The 17,148-nt window shown below is 40.0% G+C and overlaps 1 protein-coding gene across 3 annotated transcripts in view; it reads right to left on the reverse strand.

Moving 5' to 3' along the window:
* Positions 1-433: 433 nt before the first annotated feature.
* The window catches only part of ZNF318 (zinc finger protein 318), a 39,890-nt gene continuing 23,175 nt past the window's right edge, over positions 434-17,148 (reverse strand). Inside the window, exons 7-11 of one of the 3 annotated variants that reach the window (XM_054977019.1) lie at positions 15,225-15,428; positions 14,164-14,263; positions 13,436-13,554; positions 6,584-11,825; positions 434-5,976 (exon numbers count right to left, since the gene is read on the reverse strand). In XM_054977019.1, coding sequence (XP_054832994.1) covers positions 5,945-5,976; positions 6,584-11,825; positions 13,436-13,554; positions 14,164-14,263; positions 15,225-15,428 — 5,697 coding nt within the window. In that variant the 3' untranslated portion in view covers positions 434-5,944. Of the gene's footprint in view, positions 11,826-13,435; positions 13,555-14,163; positions 14,264-15,224; positions 15,429-17,148 lie in introns of all 3 variants that reach the window. The other 2 variants (XM_054977010.1, XM_054977000.1) reach the window with 2 other exon arrangements.

Genomic DNA, 17,148 nt, shown 5'->3' on the forward strand with positions numbered 1-17,148 from the left:
GCCCCTGAAGGGGGCTGGGTTCCAGGATGCACCTTGGTAGCCATGCCATGCCAATGGACCCACCTGTCCCCCCACCTCAGGGGAAGGAACCTGCAGCCATTTGCGTGGGCGACATTTCAGAAACCCCTCCATATTGCCCCAGCCAGACTGGCTCTTCTCCAAAGGACCACAGTCCTGTCGTGCCCTGGGCTGGGGAAGGACCAGCCTGGGCCTCACCCTGGAGATTGGCTGCAGCAGAGCCCCACCGGCTGAGTTGGCCAACTTGTCAAGCCCACCTGTGTGTATGGTGTGTGCACTAAGCCAAAGGACAAGGAAGGAGGTGCCTGACCCGAGGGCCCCCAAGTCCATGCATAATCCTCCTGTGGCAAGGTATACTTACCATCACTGCCCAACGAATCCACCGCAACAGGCCCGATCTCCGAAGACCACTCCTGGTTGGTCACCATTGTGTTAACCTTCGCCGGTGTGCCCACTACCACCTGGATTCTGCTCCCTTCACCACCGGCAGCACCAGATGTTCCCTCAAGGACAGAAAGATGAGTTAGCACCTCCCTTTGGAAAACTGAATTGGAGGCCAGCCTAGCTGACCTCTGTCTCTTAGCTGCACCCATTGGGGCTGCCAGTGCACCTCTAGCTTGCCCCACATAACCAGGCGATCTAGTATTTCCTGCCTGCCTAGAGTGGCCTTATCATCATCAGAGGAAGACAAGGTAGGCTGGGTCCTCTTGGAAGTAGGCCTTTTGGCAGGCTGTTTGCCTTTAGAAGTCCACTACCTTTCCTAGATGCATGGTTAAAAGAGAGGACTGGACCTAAAATGGCAACCAAACTACTGCACCTAAAATGATCACTGGATAAATTAGAGGTAACAAAACACAAATTTGGGGCAAAGGGGGGTTAGGGCGGGAGGAATTAGGCCAAACCCTCTGCCTCACCTGGCCACGTTGTAGAGCCAAAGCCTCTTACCCTGGCAAGGCCGGGAGCTAACAATACGAAGGGCAAACCCCTTCCTCCAGGACTAGAGGCCAATGAAAATCAGGATGTAGTCCCTCCTCCTGTGGTCAGGCCTGAAAGCCATACTGGTGCGGGCCCTTTTTATGTGAGCGGGGCTTTGCCTGCCTCAGCATTAGCCGGCACAGGCCACCATCGCAAGCTTCTACCGCTCACTGCTGCTAGGCCCCAAAATCTACCTGCCCCAGTATGGGAGGCATATGGAAGGTGCTGCTCCCGGCCGACAGGCCCGGGCATAACACCCCAAGTTGGCACCACAGTGCTGCAAATGCTGCTGCACAGCGAATGCTGCTGCACAGCGAATGCTGCTGCACAGCAACTGCTACTGCTGACCAAAACCACTGCCAAAGCTGCCACCACTGGTGTGGGCTGCAGTCCATCTCTTGAGTCTCGTTACTTGGCTGAGGAAAGGGAGACACCTCTGATTACTCCTCCCTGGCTAAGCATGAGGAATCAACTGCCAGCATGAGAGTCGGAGCCGCCTTATAAGATGCTAAGCCCCGCCCCCTATGTTGAGAACCAGGATGCCCAGAAAACAGGGCAGCTGCTTTCCCTTTCCAGGGCAGAAAACAACCCTCAGCCCCAGCAGCCATTGTCTGCTGGCTGGGAGGGCTCTTGCTGCATTGTAGAACACTTGCAGTTTTTGGAAAGTACTAGCTTGCTGAAACCTCTTTCAGCTTTTTCCATAGTTACTAGCATTGTGCAAATAATTTGTATGGCTATATACACACTTCACTGAAAATTCATTGCCACAGGCTGTTTTTGCATTGATATCATTTTCATCTTCTGCTTCCCCAACCACTGTATTGTCTTACTGGAGAAAGACCGCGTCTGATTTGAAATGCTGAACATAGATTGGTTGCCTTTAACTTCTTTCCCCTTGTTTCTGGCTGCCTGATTTGTATTTACGGCTACCACGAGACATGGCAGCAGGGAGTGTGTGTGAATTAAGACACTTGAAAATATTTGGGGCTTGCAAATCCTATCAGAAGCTGTAGCTGTACTTGCTCCCGCTTTCTTATATTTTGATTTGCCCTTCCCACTTGTTGTCCCTAACTCCTGCCTGTGCAAAAGGAATTCTGGGACTGGTAGTTATTGATATGACAGACCCAGAAGGCCCAGCAGTTCAGTATGTTGTTTTTAAGACTACTACTCTAACACGCTTCTGATTGGTTCCAGCATATCCTCTCAAGATCTGGACAACAGATACATAGATACAAGGAAATAAGTTTGTATAGTCAGGCATGACCTACAGTTTATCCTAAATTTCCCCCCATGACAATGTAGATTGCACCCTGGACGAGGTACCTGTGGGCCCCAGTAAACAGTATTCATTTTCTGCCCCATGAGAAGGCCCTGCCACTGCTTTATTGTAGCAAGCAAAATAATCTAGCCAAGCCAAATGACAGAGAAAGCTCAATTCTTCCATTAATTATTTGAGTCTACACATTTTGACATACTTCATGGTTTACCGTTGTCCTCTCAAAACTCACTTTCCTACACTTTGTCAGGAAAGAACTTGACCCAGAAACTTACTTCCATGAGCCCAGAAAGTAAACTTTATACTTCATAATCTCAGCTGCTCCTAGCTTTTGAAACTAACAGAAATTACAAAAGCAATTTGAAATATTCCAGGGAGACCAAACTTTTAAAAGTAACCCTTAGGATCTCAGCTGGTCCTTTTCCTTACCTTATGCTTTTTGGTGGACTACTTTCACTGAAAGCACAAGACAATCAAATGCTCAAACTGATTTAAAAGAACAAATTGTATTTTTACAGGTGTTAATCACTTATCCCAGACCTCTGCAAACTCACAAATAAAGGGTATATTTATACAGCATAGATGCAGTTCCTAGAAGTAGCTCCTATGTGGCATGTAAGCTTGATTTCTGAATGCAGCCCTCCTTAAGGGCTACCAACACACAATTTGTTCATCCACATGATAAATGACAGTGCCTTCTGCTGGAGAGAGAGGAGATAATCCTCCTGCAGGGATTTTCAGGCCTTTAAAACTCCTTTTCAAGAAGATGCATGTCGGACAACGAAAGCAAATTTCCAAAGTTGACAGTTTAGCAACATACCAGTACATACAATTCTTTTATTATGAGAATCAAAAAGTAAATTTCAATTCTTGTGCTGAATATTTTTCACTTTGCAGTGTTTCTGTAAAGCACTTTCTAGATGTATTTGTCCATTATAGTTCAGAGTTGACTGTACAGCAGTACCCTTTCAAGTGTCTTATGAGATGACAACTCGGGAGCCAGGGGGGTTGACATCTTCAGAACAGCCCTTTTGACTACTGAAGAAATAAAATCATTTTTCATACAAGGTTTGACTCTTTAGCTGGGCAGAGAAAGGTAGAATAAAAAATTTCTTCAGCATTCAGCCACCAAAGAGCATGCTTTAACTACGTATACAACATCTACGTACTACCTTACAATGTTTGCTCTTTCAATTCAGCCTATGCAAATGCATTTGTTTGGGGGCTGGAGTACACAGGACAGCTGCATCTCAGTGGAGAAGTTTTAATTTCAAAGACTTTTAAGATATCTTCCATTCATGAAAATATACCCATGAAAAACAAACAAACCAGAGCCCTGGTCCTCAATACCAACCCCCCCCCCCCACAAAAAAAGGTTTTGACTACGTTCTTGACAGTACTTTCACTCCTTCAACAAGTTGGTTGTTGCAGTGTTCTCTGGAGATGCCAACTCAGTGTTCATCTAACCAGAATATATAAATGAGGGATTTGCCAATTTGTTTCATCATGTAAGTTTAGTTTAATATGATCTTGAATAGCATAGCTAGATAACTGCTTCAAAGCATATAGCAGTACAACAGATCAAAAAAGCTAAACCAATCTTAAAGCCTAAACAATTTTATGAAGAAACTGTATTTGCAAATTAGCAAAGCTCAGAAATCCAAATCAGGTCGTTTGCAAAATCATACTTAACCAATCAGGCATAAATACCCACTTGTTTTGTTCTTGCTGTTACTAAGAAGCTGTTTTCTCATTCAGAACAAATTCCCAAGGTCAGTTAATACAAATTACATACCTCAGAATTTACCCATCAGTTTATTCAGTTACACCCAGACTTCTAATTATAAAAATAAAAATGCATGCAAAAATACAAATGCAGTTTCGTACAGCATTTTTTCTTCTAGATTCTCACAAAGGCCAATCTGAACTCAGTTAACCATTTTTCTTTCGATATAAAATAAAGCACATAAAAAACTTCACATGCCTTGGGTGTATTGTAAACATTAGTAGTAATGGGCTTTCTCCTCTACTGTTTCAAAGCATGTTGTTTGAAGCAGGAATGCTAACCCATATTTCTCTCTGTCCCCAGGCTACTGTAAGGATAGAGGGAGAAGGAAGAGACCATATACTTTACCACAAAACTCCACAGAGACAAGGCGGGATAAAAAAGAATGCAGTGATTTTTAAATTTTACTGGAAGTACTGATGAAAGGGAGCATTTACTAAACTCCGTTCTTCAATAAAAACAGCAAGCATGGATGTATATGGCTGCAAGACAAGTGATTTGTACCCGTGTACAGAGCGGCATCTGGTGATTAATAAATGGATATGTATTGTTTGATGCTGTCTGCCAGGTGCAAATCAACTATATAAAGCTCCCAGCAAGTATGAACAATACATATTTGTATCAACAAAACTAACTGGGTGGTGGCAAACAAGATCTGGAAGCCATATAGGCAAATGAAACCCCGTCATACCTCTGCCTTTTATAGTTAACTGGTAGGGTAGCTGGTACCACTAAAACCAGAAGCATCATGCTGAATTATTTGTGATATGCACAGTTTGTATCTGTCACCAAAAACTGTTTGGTGCATTTGCACATGAGTCAGGTTGTGTCACTTGTTTTAATTGAAATTTGTGGAAATTTAGATTAACAGGTTTATTCTGGCATACAGTTTTATGGGCAGTTCTTCAGATGCATGAAGTTTATGCTTAGTTGATGGATATATTTCATTTTAAGCAGACAAAAAACTCTTCTCCCATACAGATTTCACCTTGTACTCTCAATGCATTTAATTACCTTCAAAGACCCTAGGAACTTAAACTCAATGGAAATCAGAAATCTTAAGAAAGGAACACAAATTCCCTATTTTTAACACACTCAATATTTAAGTGTCACATTTCCAACATTTCTCTTAATGCTACATAACTCAAAGCTTGGTTACTCCAACCAAAATCATTTTACAGGAAGTTAACTGGATGGCAATTTCACCATTGGTTTCCATTTTTTCTTCACCTTAAGAAAACTGATTACAGAGTTGTTTGAAAAACACAGGAAAAAATTAGATAGCTTTGATCATCATAGGTTTATTTTTAGATTTACAGATAAAAACCCTTTCATTTATCCAAGCAAACATTTACTACATTTCTCTTGATAAGCTGTATAAGTGGAAACCTTCACACAACAGTATTTTGTGGCTCAGGGGATCATTCAGGCATGTTATGTCTGGTACATGAAGTGAATCCAAAGTTCAGTTCTTCTACTTCTTCAGAGTTGGGAACTGCTAAATGATTTAACACAAAAAGTTACTGTATACGATACAATGAAAGCAAATGTGATTTCAAATCATATAAGTGACCTCAATATTCAGAGTCCAGGTGTCAGGCCACAACCTTACCAAAGAGTTTTCTTCTCCAAAAGATGGCAGTATTTTTTCTCCTTTGTTCAGTGAGATGGCATCCACAGAGGGTTTTATACAATAAAGCATTACAGTCTTGATTACAAGAACAATTGACAATGTAATTACAAGTCAAAGGACATGAAAAATGTAGAACAATCTCTTCATACATTTTGTGCAACAAAACATGCATAACATTTCAAACAAACTTTCAGCTTAAAGGTATCAGCAAGAGTCTCCACTTTCCTCAAATGCTGAACAGCTGTCCTTGCGCTTGTCAGCGTTGCACTGGAATGTTACTTACAGAAGCTGTGTAAATCAGAAATCATTAAAAGTCAAAAAAGTGCAAACAAAAATAGTAAAAAAGCAAGCAGACCCCAAATGAACTAGAGACTAAACACACATATAAATGTGAAATTCAATTTTAGTGGCAAGAAATAGAAACTAAACAGTCAAAGATTGACAAGAAAACATTTTATACAATCTAGTACATACAGTATATGATCTACTTATTGAGGCAAAAAAGTTTAAGCTTTAGCTATTATCTACTACGAGGTGCAGAATGTCCAACATATTAAAACAGCGTTTACAAAATTCAAGCAACAACTACTCAAGGTTTGGGATTAAATTTCGCCTGAACTTACCAGATCCTCTGCAGAGTTTTCAGTTACTTCTGAAGCCAACTTCCTGTTAACTTCACATCTACCATCGTTACTTTCTACGTCCTCCATCTTTATTAACTCCCTTGCATGTATCTGTATCTCATTCTTGACCACACACAGTTCACTGTCACCTGAGCCCCCCACTTCTAGAGATGTTTCCTTTGGATCTGGAAGAAAGGGTACCACACACACAGCTGCATGGCTTTGTAAGCTTTTGCCACCACAACTCAGTGATAGCATATCAGAAGTGTTACCTTTACTATCTGTTTTTAGAAGAGTCTCAGAAATTGGTGGCATGTACTGCATTTTGAAGAGTGGCATGTCTGTTTCTCCACTGCCATCGTTTGCTGCAGGAGATATGATGTGTGGGTCAGCTACATCAGAAACCAAAGGATGAAGTTTATCATCTTGTTCAGCAGAGGTTAATGCAGCAAAATCAATCACTTCTGATTCAACCCCTGGATGATTAATGCCCAACTCAATAGTTTTGCTGGCCTCTAAACAAACTGGTGCAATAGTCTCTAACTTGGGGCTCTCTACAGAATCCTCATTTAGAATTTCAGGTGGTAAGATACCCAGATGTTCACGGTCCACATCAATATCTCTCAAGCTAAAATCAATGGTTTCTAATTCCAGACGTGCCTTCAGTCTGGAAGGATCAGTAGGCTTTATGTCATTAGATTTTGGAACATCTCTATCATTTTCCACATTTAAATTCAGACTAAGGGTTGCAGATTGATCAAAACTAAGTTCTGAGTAAGTTGTGTGCAATTCAAAGTCACCAGCTACTGAGGTATTTAAGACCTCTGTGTTCATTCCTGTAAAAGAAAGGGTTTCCTCTCCCAGACTTTCGACACTGAATTCTGCTGGGAGAACATCTAATGGCTCTTGGACAGTCACTGGCTGCACTCTGGTAAAGTTTACTTTTTCCATGGAACCTCTCTCCTCACTGAATTCCATAGTAGGTTCAGAAGGCCCTTGTGTACCATCTTTTACAAATATCAATTCTACCTCAGAACTAAGTTCTACATCATTTGAAGAAGAGATGCTGCCCAGATCATCAGCTCCCTGTATATGGAGATCCTTAGTTCCACAACTCAATGACTGCTGGCTAGTTTCTTCATGTTTCTCTTGTATGCAGCTTGTCATTGTTACATTAACAAGACAATCAACTGGCATCTCTCCTGATTCAGGAACATGGACTACATCAGAATCCTCTCCAGCTTTTTGTTGCACGTTAGCCAACAACCCCTCTTCTTTACTGTCAGTATGGAAAGAGTCGGATTCACCTTTATTTAAAGTTTTCAATTCTGGATCCATGCTCTGGGCCACTGAAGCTTGTGAAATTTCTTCACTGAATGCTGACTCAAGCCTGTCAAATCCCACATTTCCTAGTTGAAGATCCACTAATGATTCTTTAGAACTATCCTGACCTGTCTCTGCTATTTGAGGACTTTCTTCATTCATTTTTGATGTGTTTATTGGCACCAAAACCAGCTGACTCTGAACGCGCACGTCTGAAACCCAAGCAGAAACTGTCAGTTTAGAACTGTCATTCATTTGATTCTCTTCTGTTAGAACAAATCCCTTTCCCTTGTGGGTTTCAACTTGCATTTCTAGTAACTGAGACTCTGGATCTCCCTGACTAATGTCAGATGGACATGCTGCTAGTTTCACATGTTCCTTTTCTATATCTCTCTCACCTAAAATGGACACATCCATTTCCATCTCCAAATCATTCTCAATCTCATACTGAACCTCCATTTTCTGCAGATCTTGTGGCTTCTGATTGATGTCCTCACCATGTGTAACCCCAACATCTATCACTGCTTGAGTTCCTTTACTATAGTTATTTTCTGGCAATGGTGTAACTAACTCTTTATTATCAAGAGTTTTAAATGCTACTGTCTCAAGTTGTGATGTATTGTTGGTACCTTCTTCTAAAGGAGCAGCATTCTTTTCTGGCAACTGCATAGCTACTTCTGTGTCTTCAAATCCCAATGGCTTCTTGCTAACACGCTCTAAAAGAGGAAGACTGTCTTCTGACAACTGTGTAATTAATTTCTTACTGTCAGCAAATATTAACTCTGCTGTCTGAAGCTCTGGGACATTCTTACTTATTACTTCCGAAAGAGGAACACTTCTTTTTGGCAATGTCATGGCTAATTCTGCAGTCTCAAACTCAGTAGGTTTCTTGCCCACATCCTGCAAAATAAAAGCTTTATCTTCCGACAATGGAGCAATTACTTTATTATCAAGCTCTGATGAATTCTTGCTAACTTCTTCCAAAAGAGGAGGAATATTGTTTTCTGAAATTACCATGGTGGACTCTGCATTCTCAGTCTCTATGGATTTCTTGCTAACATCTTGCAAAGAAAGAGCTTTACCTTCGGATGGCACCACAGCTAATTCATTATCAGAAGATATAAACACTGATGTCTGAAGCTCTGATGAATCCTTGGTAACTTCTTCCAGATGAGGAGGAGTACTACTTTCTGGAAATGCCATGGTGGACTCTAAAGTCTCAGTCCCTATGGGTTTCTTGCTAACATCTTGCAAAGAAAGTGCTTTACCTTCGGATGGCACCACAGCTAATTCATTATCAGAAGGTATAAACACTGATGTCTGAAGCTCTGATGAATCCTTGGTAACTTCTTCCAAATGAGGAGGAGTACTTCTTTCTGGAAATGCCATGGTGGACTCTACAGTCTCAGTCTCTATGGGTTTATTGATAACATCTTGCAAAGAAAGAGCTTTACCTTTGGATGGCACCACAGCTAATTCATTATCAGAAGGCATAAACACTGATGTCTGAAGCTCTGATGAATCCTTGGTAACTTCTTCCAGATGAGGAGGAGTACTACTTTCTGGAAATGCCATGGTGGACTCTACAGTCTCAGTCTCTATGGGTTTCTTGCTAACATCTTGCAAAGAAAGAGCTTTGCCTTCAGATGGCACCACACCTAATTCATTATCAGAAGGTATAAACACTGATGTCTGAAGCTCTGATGAATCCTTGGTAACTTCTTCCAGATGAGGAGGAGTACTACTTTCTGGAAATGCCATGGTGGACTCTACAGTCTCAGTCTCTATGGGTTTCTTGCTAACATCTTGCAAAGAAAGACCTTTGCCTTCAGATGGCACCACACCTAATTCATTATCAGAAGATATAAACACTGATGTCTGAAGCTCTGATGAATTCTTGCTAACTCCTTCTAGAAGAGGAGTAGTACTGCTTTCTGGAAGGGCCACGGTAGACTCTACAGACTCGAGCTCTGCAGGTTTCTTGCAAACATCTTGCAAAGAAAGAGCTTTACCTTCAGATGAAATGGAGACTAACTCATCAGAAGATATAAAGAACGCTGTCTGAAGTTCTGACAAATTCTTACTAACTTCTTCTACAAGAGGAGGAGTACTGCTTTCTTGAAATGCCATGGCAAATTCTGCAGTCTTAAACTCTAGAAGTTTCTTGCTAACATCTTGCAAAGAAAGAGCTTTCTCTTCGGATGACAAAATGGCTAGTTCATTATCAGAAGATATAACCGCAGCAGTATGAAGCTCTGATGCATTCTTGTTAACTTCTTCCAGAGGAGCTTTGTCTTCTGACAACTGCATGGCTAGCTCTGCAGACTCAAATTCTGCAGGTTTCTTATTAACTTTATCAGCAGGAAGAAAACTCGTATTCAGTATCTGTATGGCTAATTCTGCTCTTGTAAACTCTAATGATTCCTTGCTTCGTTCTGCTGAAGCAATGGTTCTTATTTCTTGCTTATTCTGAAGGGAAAGAGATGGACTTGATTGAAGAACATTAGATTTTGCTGTTTCTATGTATGTTGATGTAATTTGTGAATCAGACAAGATGTTCTGTGATTCCTCCTCAACATAAGTTTCAGTTTCAATGTTTTCTTTAGAAGCTGCCCAAACCTTCTCAGATTTCACTGCTTCATTTTCTGGGGTTCCCTCGTATACAGGGATTTTGCTAACATCTGAAGAATTGTCTACATTCTGCAGAGTTTCTTGTATGGAAGAATGGATATTTGGTTTAGAGTCTGTTAGCATTTCTGTACTTCTCTCTTTCTCAACAGGACTTAATTTTCCTTTATCTGAAGCTACAGAACTTGCAAGCTTATTATCAGCTGGACTTCTTCCACTGTTGTTGTAGAAAATGTCATAAAGATCTTTAGCATTGCCTGCAGCCAGGCAAGTGTTCTTTTTCTCCATTTTTTTAACATGGTCTTTGAAAATAGTTGGTGGAGGTAAAGGACGTGGGCACATGGGCATTGCCAGTATGTTTTTATCATCCTCAGATACACCTGGAGCCATGTCATCTGCCAGAATAAGTGGTGTCTGCTTTGGTGGTAGCAGGGGTGGAGGTGGGAATAGCAGCGGTGATCGTCGTGGTGGCAGTAATGATACTGGTGGTCGTGGTGGCAGTGGGAGAAGAGGAGGGCGACGATGTGGACGCTCAAACATGTGAGGTTGTTCGTGCATCTTTGGCAGTCTTGCAAGCTCTTGTTCTTTTGCAATAACTGCAAGCTCTCGTGCTTTTGCTTGTGCCTTTGCCACCAGCATTGCCTGCTCCTGTACTTTTTCCATACTTGCCTTGACGTTTTCTAAAACCTTTGCATGTTCCACAGCCTTTGTCACACTTTCAGCCTCCTGTACCTGAGTCTCTGCCTGTTCTGGTAAGTTTACATTCTCCTGAGAGCCCTTTAATACAACTACTTCTCCCCCAAAAGCTTTTGAAATAATATCTGGAGGTAGAACAAGTTCTGGATTACCCTCTTTTACAACAGGAAGTGGCTTGGTGGTGGCACCTGATGATTTTATAGACAAGAATGTGTTTAATGGTGCTGGCTTGCTTACTGTTGTAGTTGTAGACTTCCTTAGAACCATGACAGGGACTGGTAAATTTGGCCTGATTTTTGCTTGTGATGAAGCTGAAACAACTGGTGTCCATGGGCTCGTGTGTGGTATAACAGTTTTCCCAGACAACTTAATTGCAATAGGCTTTGAATTTGACTTTCCAGAATGAGACTTGCTTTCTTTATCTTTATCTTTGCCTTCCTCCATACACTCTTCCTTAGGGGAAGGTACATCTTTGCATTGATTTTTATCATCTTTCTCAGTTTTCCTCCAGCTGAACTTTCCAAAAGATGACTGTCTTGACTCCTTTTGGGATTCCTCTTTCTTTCCTTCCTTCTTCTCAACCTCTTTGTCATCTTTCTTCAGTTTAAGCTTTATCCCAAATTTCTGGCCATTAGAATCTTCTTTCCTTTGACTAATCTCATTTTCATTACTCTCTTCTCCTAATTCTTTGGTAGGCTTTGATTCCTCTTTTCTTGCGACTTTTGCATTATTTTCATCTCTGTCTTCTTTCGGTTTTTCACACTGTTTCCGTTTCAGTCTACGTTCTGTTTCTTGAATCACAGACAGTCCTGCTTGACGGTCCAGGTTCCTCCTTTCTTCATAGAGTGGATTCTCATCCACATGTTTCTGAGAGAAGAAGAAGAAAAATTTCAGCACTGTTACTTAATATGGAATAGTATTAGTGGACCAGGTGCAGCTGTTTCCTCCCACCCCCAATTATTTCTACTTGTAAAGAAATAGGGGACAGGAAAGAAGGAGGATTTTCACAGATGCTTAGGATTCAGAAGATTAATACTAGAAAATCATTAAAACCCCTGCATATTTCTTCCTATATTTGAGATCATGCTTCACTTCAATTAGACATGTAAAATATTCCCCAAAAGTTGATGCTATGAGAAAAACACGTTTTTTCTAGTTTTCTTAAAAACAGAAATGTGTGTGTAGGGTGGGGGATTGAAATTTATGTAATACTTTCTTATTAAACCTAATCTTATTTTACTGTTTTAACATCATAAAATGCACAATTTATATCTTATATTTATAATTTATAATATAGTGCAGTATAATATAAAATTTTTATTTATATATATATATGTATGTATATGTATGTAATTTATATTTATAATTTTTCACTTGAAATTGTGCTATTTGGCATATTTATATGTTTCGAACATATGTTGTGCACTGCAATCCTAAGCATGTATACTCAGAAATAAATCCCACTGTCCAATGGGATCATTCCCCAGTGAGTGTGCTTAGGCTTGTCCAAGACTGCAAGATGTGACCTAAGTAAGTGCTATAGAGAGGTGCAAACTGCTCTAACCTTATTGCTACCTAAGCTTATATATCTTAGTTTTAAAGGACACCTGAGGAAGGTAAGCTCCCTAATTAGTGTAAGCTGCCTTGAACCATAGGAAAAGGCAGGATATAAATGTTTTAATAAATAAAACAAATAAGCAGCAACATGCAAGCAGAGAAGGCCCTGTGTGCATCTCTCATGAAGATGGTAACACCTTCTAGGTGCAGAGCTGTACAAAGTACTCCAATCCAAGAGGATCTGAACATTTTATATGTCAACAGTATGCAGAGAAATTCTCATCTTCTAATGCTGTAGTTTCCTTCAGTTCAAAATGTTCATATTACATGTCTTCTGATAGTAAGACATTGTCTTTAAAGAATAGTGCATTCATGCCACAAGAGAAAATGTTCCAAAGGAGTTTTTTTTCCAGTGCTTCCCAAAATTTCCAATTTCTCCAATTCCATATAGTCTTCAGAGGGGAGGGATCAAAAAACTTTTCTATTTTTGTTTTCCCAGGATCATCACTTCTCTAATATTATAATGCAGACTATAGCAACAACAACATTAGATGTATATACTGCCCTTCAGGACAACTTAATGCCCACTCAGAGCGGTTTACAAAGTATGTTATTATTATCCCCACAACAACAAACACCCTGTGAGCTGGGTGGGGCTGAGAGAGCTCTTAGAAGCTGTGACTGACCCAAGGTCACCCAGCTGGCTTCATGTGGAGGAGTGGGGAATCAAACCCGGTTCTCCAGATTAGAATCCCGCACTCTTAACCACTACACCAAACAGACTGAAAATATCCCAATACAGTAAGACAACTGATGTTAGCAATATAAATCCAAATACATATATAATTAACTATTATGGTAAAAATATTTTAAAATTATTACACCGCTGAAGAATGATAACCCACAGCCTGGATACTGACCTTGTATTTTTCATTATGTGGATGACTTTTCACATGTTGTTCTGCAGATATCTGATCACCAAAAAATTCATGGCATAGCTGGCAGTAATAGCCGGTGACTGGGATTAGAAATTCAGAACCTGAAAAGCCCCCCAAAGGTAACATCATGAAAAGATAAAAAGGATCCAAAACTGTTCTTCCACAGGTGAAACAGCACTTCTGCAAGCAGAATGACACTTCTGCTAACAGAGAGAGGGATTTTTGCCAGTTCCCTTCTCCTCATTGTAGATCTCCACTTTGCCTACCACAATGTTCATGAAATTTCAGGGGGATCAGTAGGCTGCAGTAGCAAGGAGCAAGAAACTCCCATTTGGTCAGCTTCCCTTCACTCATCCTACTTTCAAATCAACAAAAGGGCTTTTGCAGCTTATAACTAAAAGCAACACAAGCTAAACAATAGCACTTAAATGTTTAGCTATGAATTCCATTTGTGAATCCTGATCTTACTATAGTTTATCAATATGGAAGCCTACTCTAGTTTCCTCCCAGTGTTATTACAGTTCAAATATGAGAGACTGTTGCTTTTCAATCCTTACCCAATTCAGCAGCAGAATAAATTATTTAGAGAAACGAAATGATTGTTCAAAGGCTCCTTAGAAATGAAGGAATTCCCCATCTCTTGCCTGCTATCACCTAGTATTACAATTGATCACCTTTGTGAAGCAGCCAAAGGAAAGATAACAGCATACCTTTCGCAGGAAGAGGTATTTTGTCAATGCGTTTCATAGGATCCTGCTTTGATTCAGATTGAGTCTTTGAAGCCCATGGTCTATTGTATGGGTCCAGGGTCTATTTGAAGAGTAACAGAAATGTGAAAACTAATTCATTAAAAAGAATTAATTTTACCTGTCAATGTTTTGTAGCAGCTCAAAACATGGAGAAACCAAATGGAACAAAGATATAAACAAGAATTTTATTTCTATTTGCACTGCAATATATTCCAAAGGATTTTTTAAAAAAAAACAATATTCCAAGCAAAAACAGAATCTTTTGGTACCATCAATGGCTACTAGCCGTGGTGACTGAGGGAGCCTCCATATCTAAAGGCAGCAAACCTTTGAATACCAGTGTGGGAGGCAGCAGCAGGGGAGCACCTCAGCCTCTATGACATTTGCCCTTTCAGGCAAATGGCTGGCCACTGTGTGAAATAAGATGCTGGACTAGGTGGATCTCACTTGACTGATCCAGCAGGCTCTTATGTCACCTTAAAAATTAGTATAACTCAATAAATGTGCTCTTTTTTACGTTGCCAAAAGACTGCTTTCTTTTTGCTGTATCATCTCTGCCTCTGAAAGTATCAAGCAGGCATCATACTATCTCTCATACTGCCAAACAAAACTGAAGTTCTGATTCAAAAATAGTTGGCCACCACACATGAGGTAATGAAGCAGTCAGGTACGGATTATACCAAAAGATAAGAAGCAACAAATCATTCTCAGGTACGCACACTATTTCCCTTATACTCAGTGTTTCGCATCACAACAGGCCATATTGCTTCCAATTTCTGGAAATGTATGGGACGTGTCCAACGTATTCAAAACCAAGTTTTAGTGTAATCCCAAAACAACTGTTTTTACAAGTCAAGTTTAATCACAACTCATCTGATGATAAACTATCCAAATTTTAGCGTCCGTGGATTAAAAAAACCTTAATTTGTACAGTACTCTTTCCCTCTTCTAAATACATTTTTTACAACTTTAAACAATAAATAAAAAATTGCTTAATGGAAAACTGATGACTGGACACATACCTGCCTATGCTTCTTATTATGCATGTGTGTGAAGAAATCAAACATAGTCCCACAGATGGTATTACAATCCTTGCACCAATGGTTTCCTGTGTCGTAATAGTCATAAATATTGCCCGACTGGAAATGCTGTTTGGATAGCTGTAAACATGATTCTGTAGGCTTGGGACTCCTACCCCTGGGCTTGTCATTACTTGGTTTTGATTCCTAAACAGAACAAAAAGGAAACACCTCTAAAACACAGAATTACAGTCAATGCCTCAGAATCAGCCTCTAGTAGAGACCACACCAAATATATATGTAACTATATATCACCTGCTTGTCAATGCCCAGGATAATTCCATTTCAGTGAGCTAGTAATGCCGACTCAGATGTTGTTCAGACAGCTGGAAAGAGCCTCCATTCAGGTTCAGGTACGTTGGCTAGATGGTGGGTAGGCAAGTAATGCATGGAATGTACATCCGTTGGAGTACATGAAAGTAAAAGTGTATATATACATTTGGGTGTGTAAGTGTAAGCACAGATAACTTCAACCAGGGTACTAAGAATATGTAAAGAGTTCCCAATCCCATCCTTTTGCAAAGAGTGTGAAGAATGCTCAGAGAAATTTAACAGAACCCATTGATTAACAATTATATAAATGACACAGAATGTGTTTGAGAGCTTTTGTCTCTACAAAAGTTGAGGTATTTTTTAATCCAAAATGCACTTGAAAAATGTATGCGGATGAAGAATCAAGCACCATATCTTGAACCATGAGAATTACTGCTAAACATGCTAGAACTTTGCACATTCCGTGCATGAAAAATAAGACTGGCTATATTATATTGTTTGCATTTATAGTTGTGTGAAAGCTTCAAGTGTATGGTGCAAGTACCTGCAACAGAACATGTCCCTTTAGAATAAGGTTTTTCACTTTTGAAGGTGGGCCTGCAGTCACATAAATAATTTAAACTGCTTGTTAACTTCTGTTTGAGTCAAGGGACCCTAATGTGAATACCACATATACCAGTTAATATATAGTGGACAATTTTGTGCCAACAGTGCGTGGATAAGTGGGAAAACACCTCTGTTTATTTATGCTGTATGGATATATCCCTTTGCAATTCCTTCCTTGAAAACTGTAAAAAATGCCATGACAAAACCATTCTCCTTTACTTTTCTGTTAGGCTTCCTGGCCCCATAACTAGAGGACTGTGAACTCAGCCCACTGAGATGTCTTCCTTTGTTTGTGATGGCTTAAAAAAACATGGTTTAGGATAAAAGTTTTCTAACTAAGTAGAGAATGTTTAGCCTCAATATTACAAAGGTCACACCTCCCCCCTTTTTCATAATTACTCTCTTCAAGGAACTACTAGGTAACAATAACCTAACAGACCATTTACACAACAGCATGTGCATATACGGTTGCACTCTTAGCATTTTAGTTTTAGACGATCCAGAGCAGTATTGCACTTTTCTCTGTAATTTTATGTTTTCTATGAATTTGTAAATAGTCTGTAACCAACACACTGGGATCATTAACAAACAACATGTTTATCTCATTCTAGACTAAAATTGTCCCATCCTTGAACCAGAAAATGCCACAACTCCTTCCCTTTATTTGTTTCTGTTAACTAGAAAATGAAATAATCCTAGATTTGAAGAGTTTTGCTGGTGCATATAAAAATTCATATACCGGTACCTGCATTCTAAAGTAGAGAATTCCAAGTAAAAAAGATACCACAGTATTGTATGAGACACGGGATACAAACAAAATATTAAGACAGGAATATATCACATTCTACACCTTATCACCACAGCGGATTATATATTATGCACTTTCTTTAGAACAAGGAGCAAAAAATCCAAAGTGTACATTTTGGGTGCCCTGTTTTCAGGAACTTCTACTATTGAACTTATGCAAGCCATTTCCAAAACCGAGCCA

This window comes from Eublepharis macularius, chromosome 1 (genome assembly GCF_028583425.1).
Source record: "Eublepharis macularius isolate TG4126 chromosome 1, MPM_Emac_v1.0, whole genome shotgun sequence".
In the NCBI taxonomy this organism is placed as follows: Eukaryota; Metazoa; Chordata; class Lepidosauria; order Squamata; family Eublepharidae; genus Eublepharis; species Eublepharis macularius.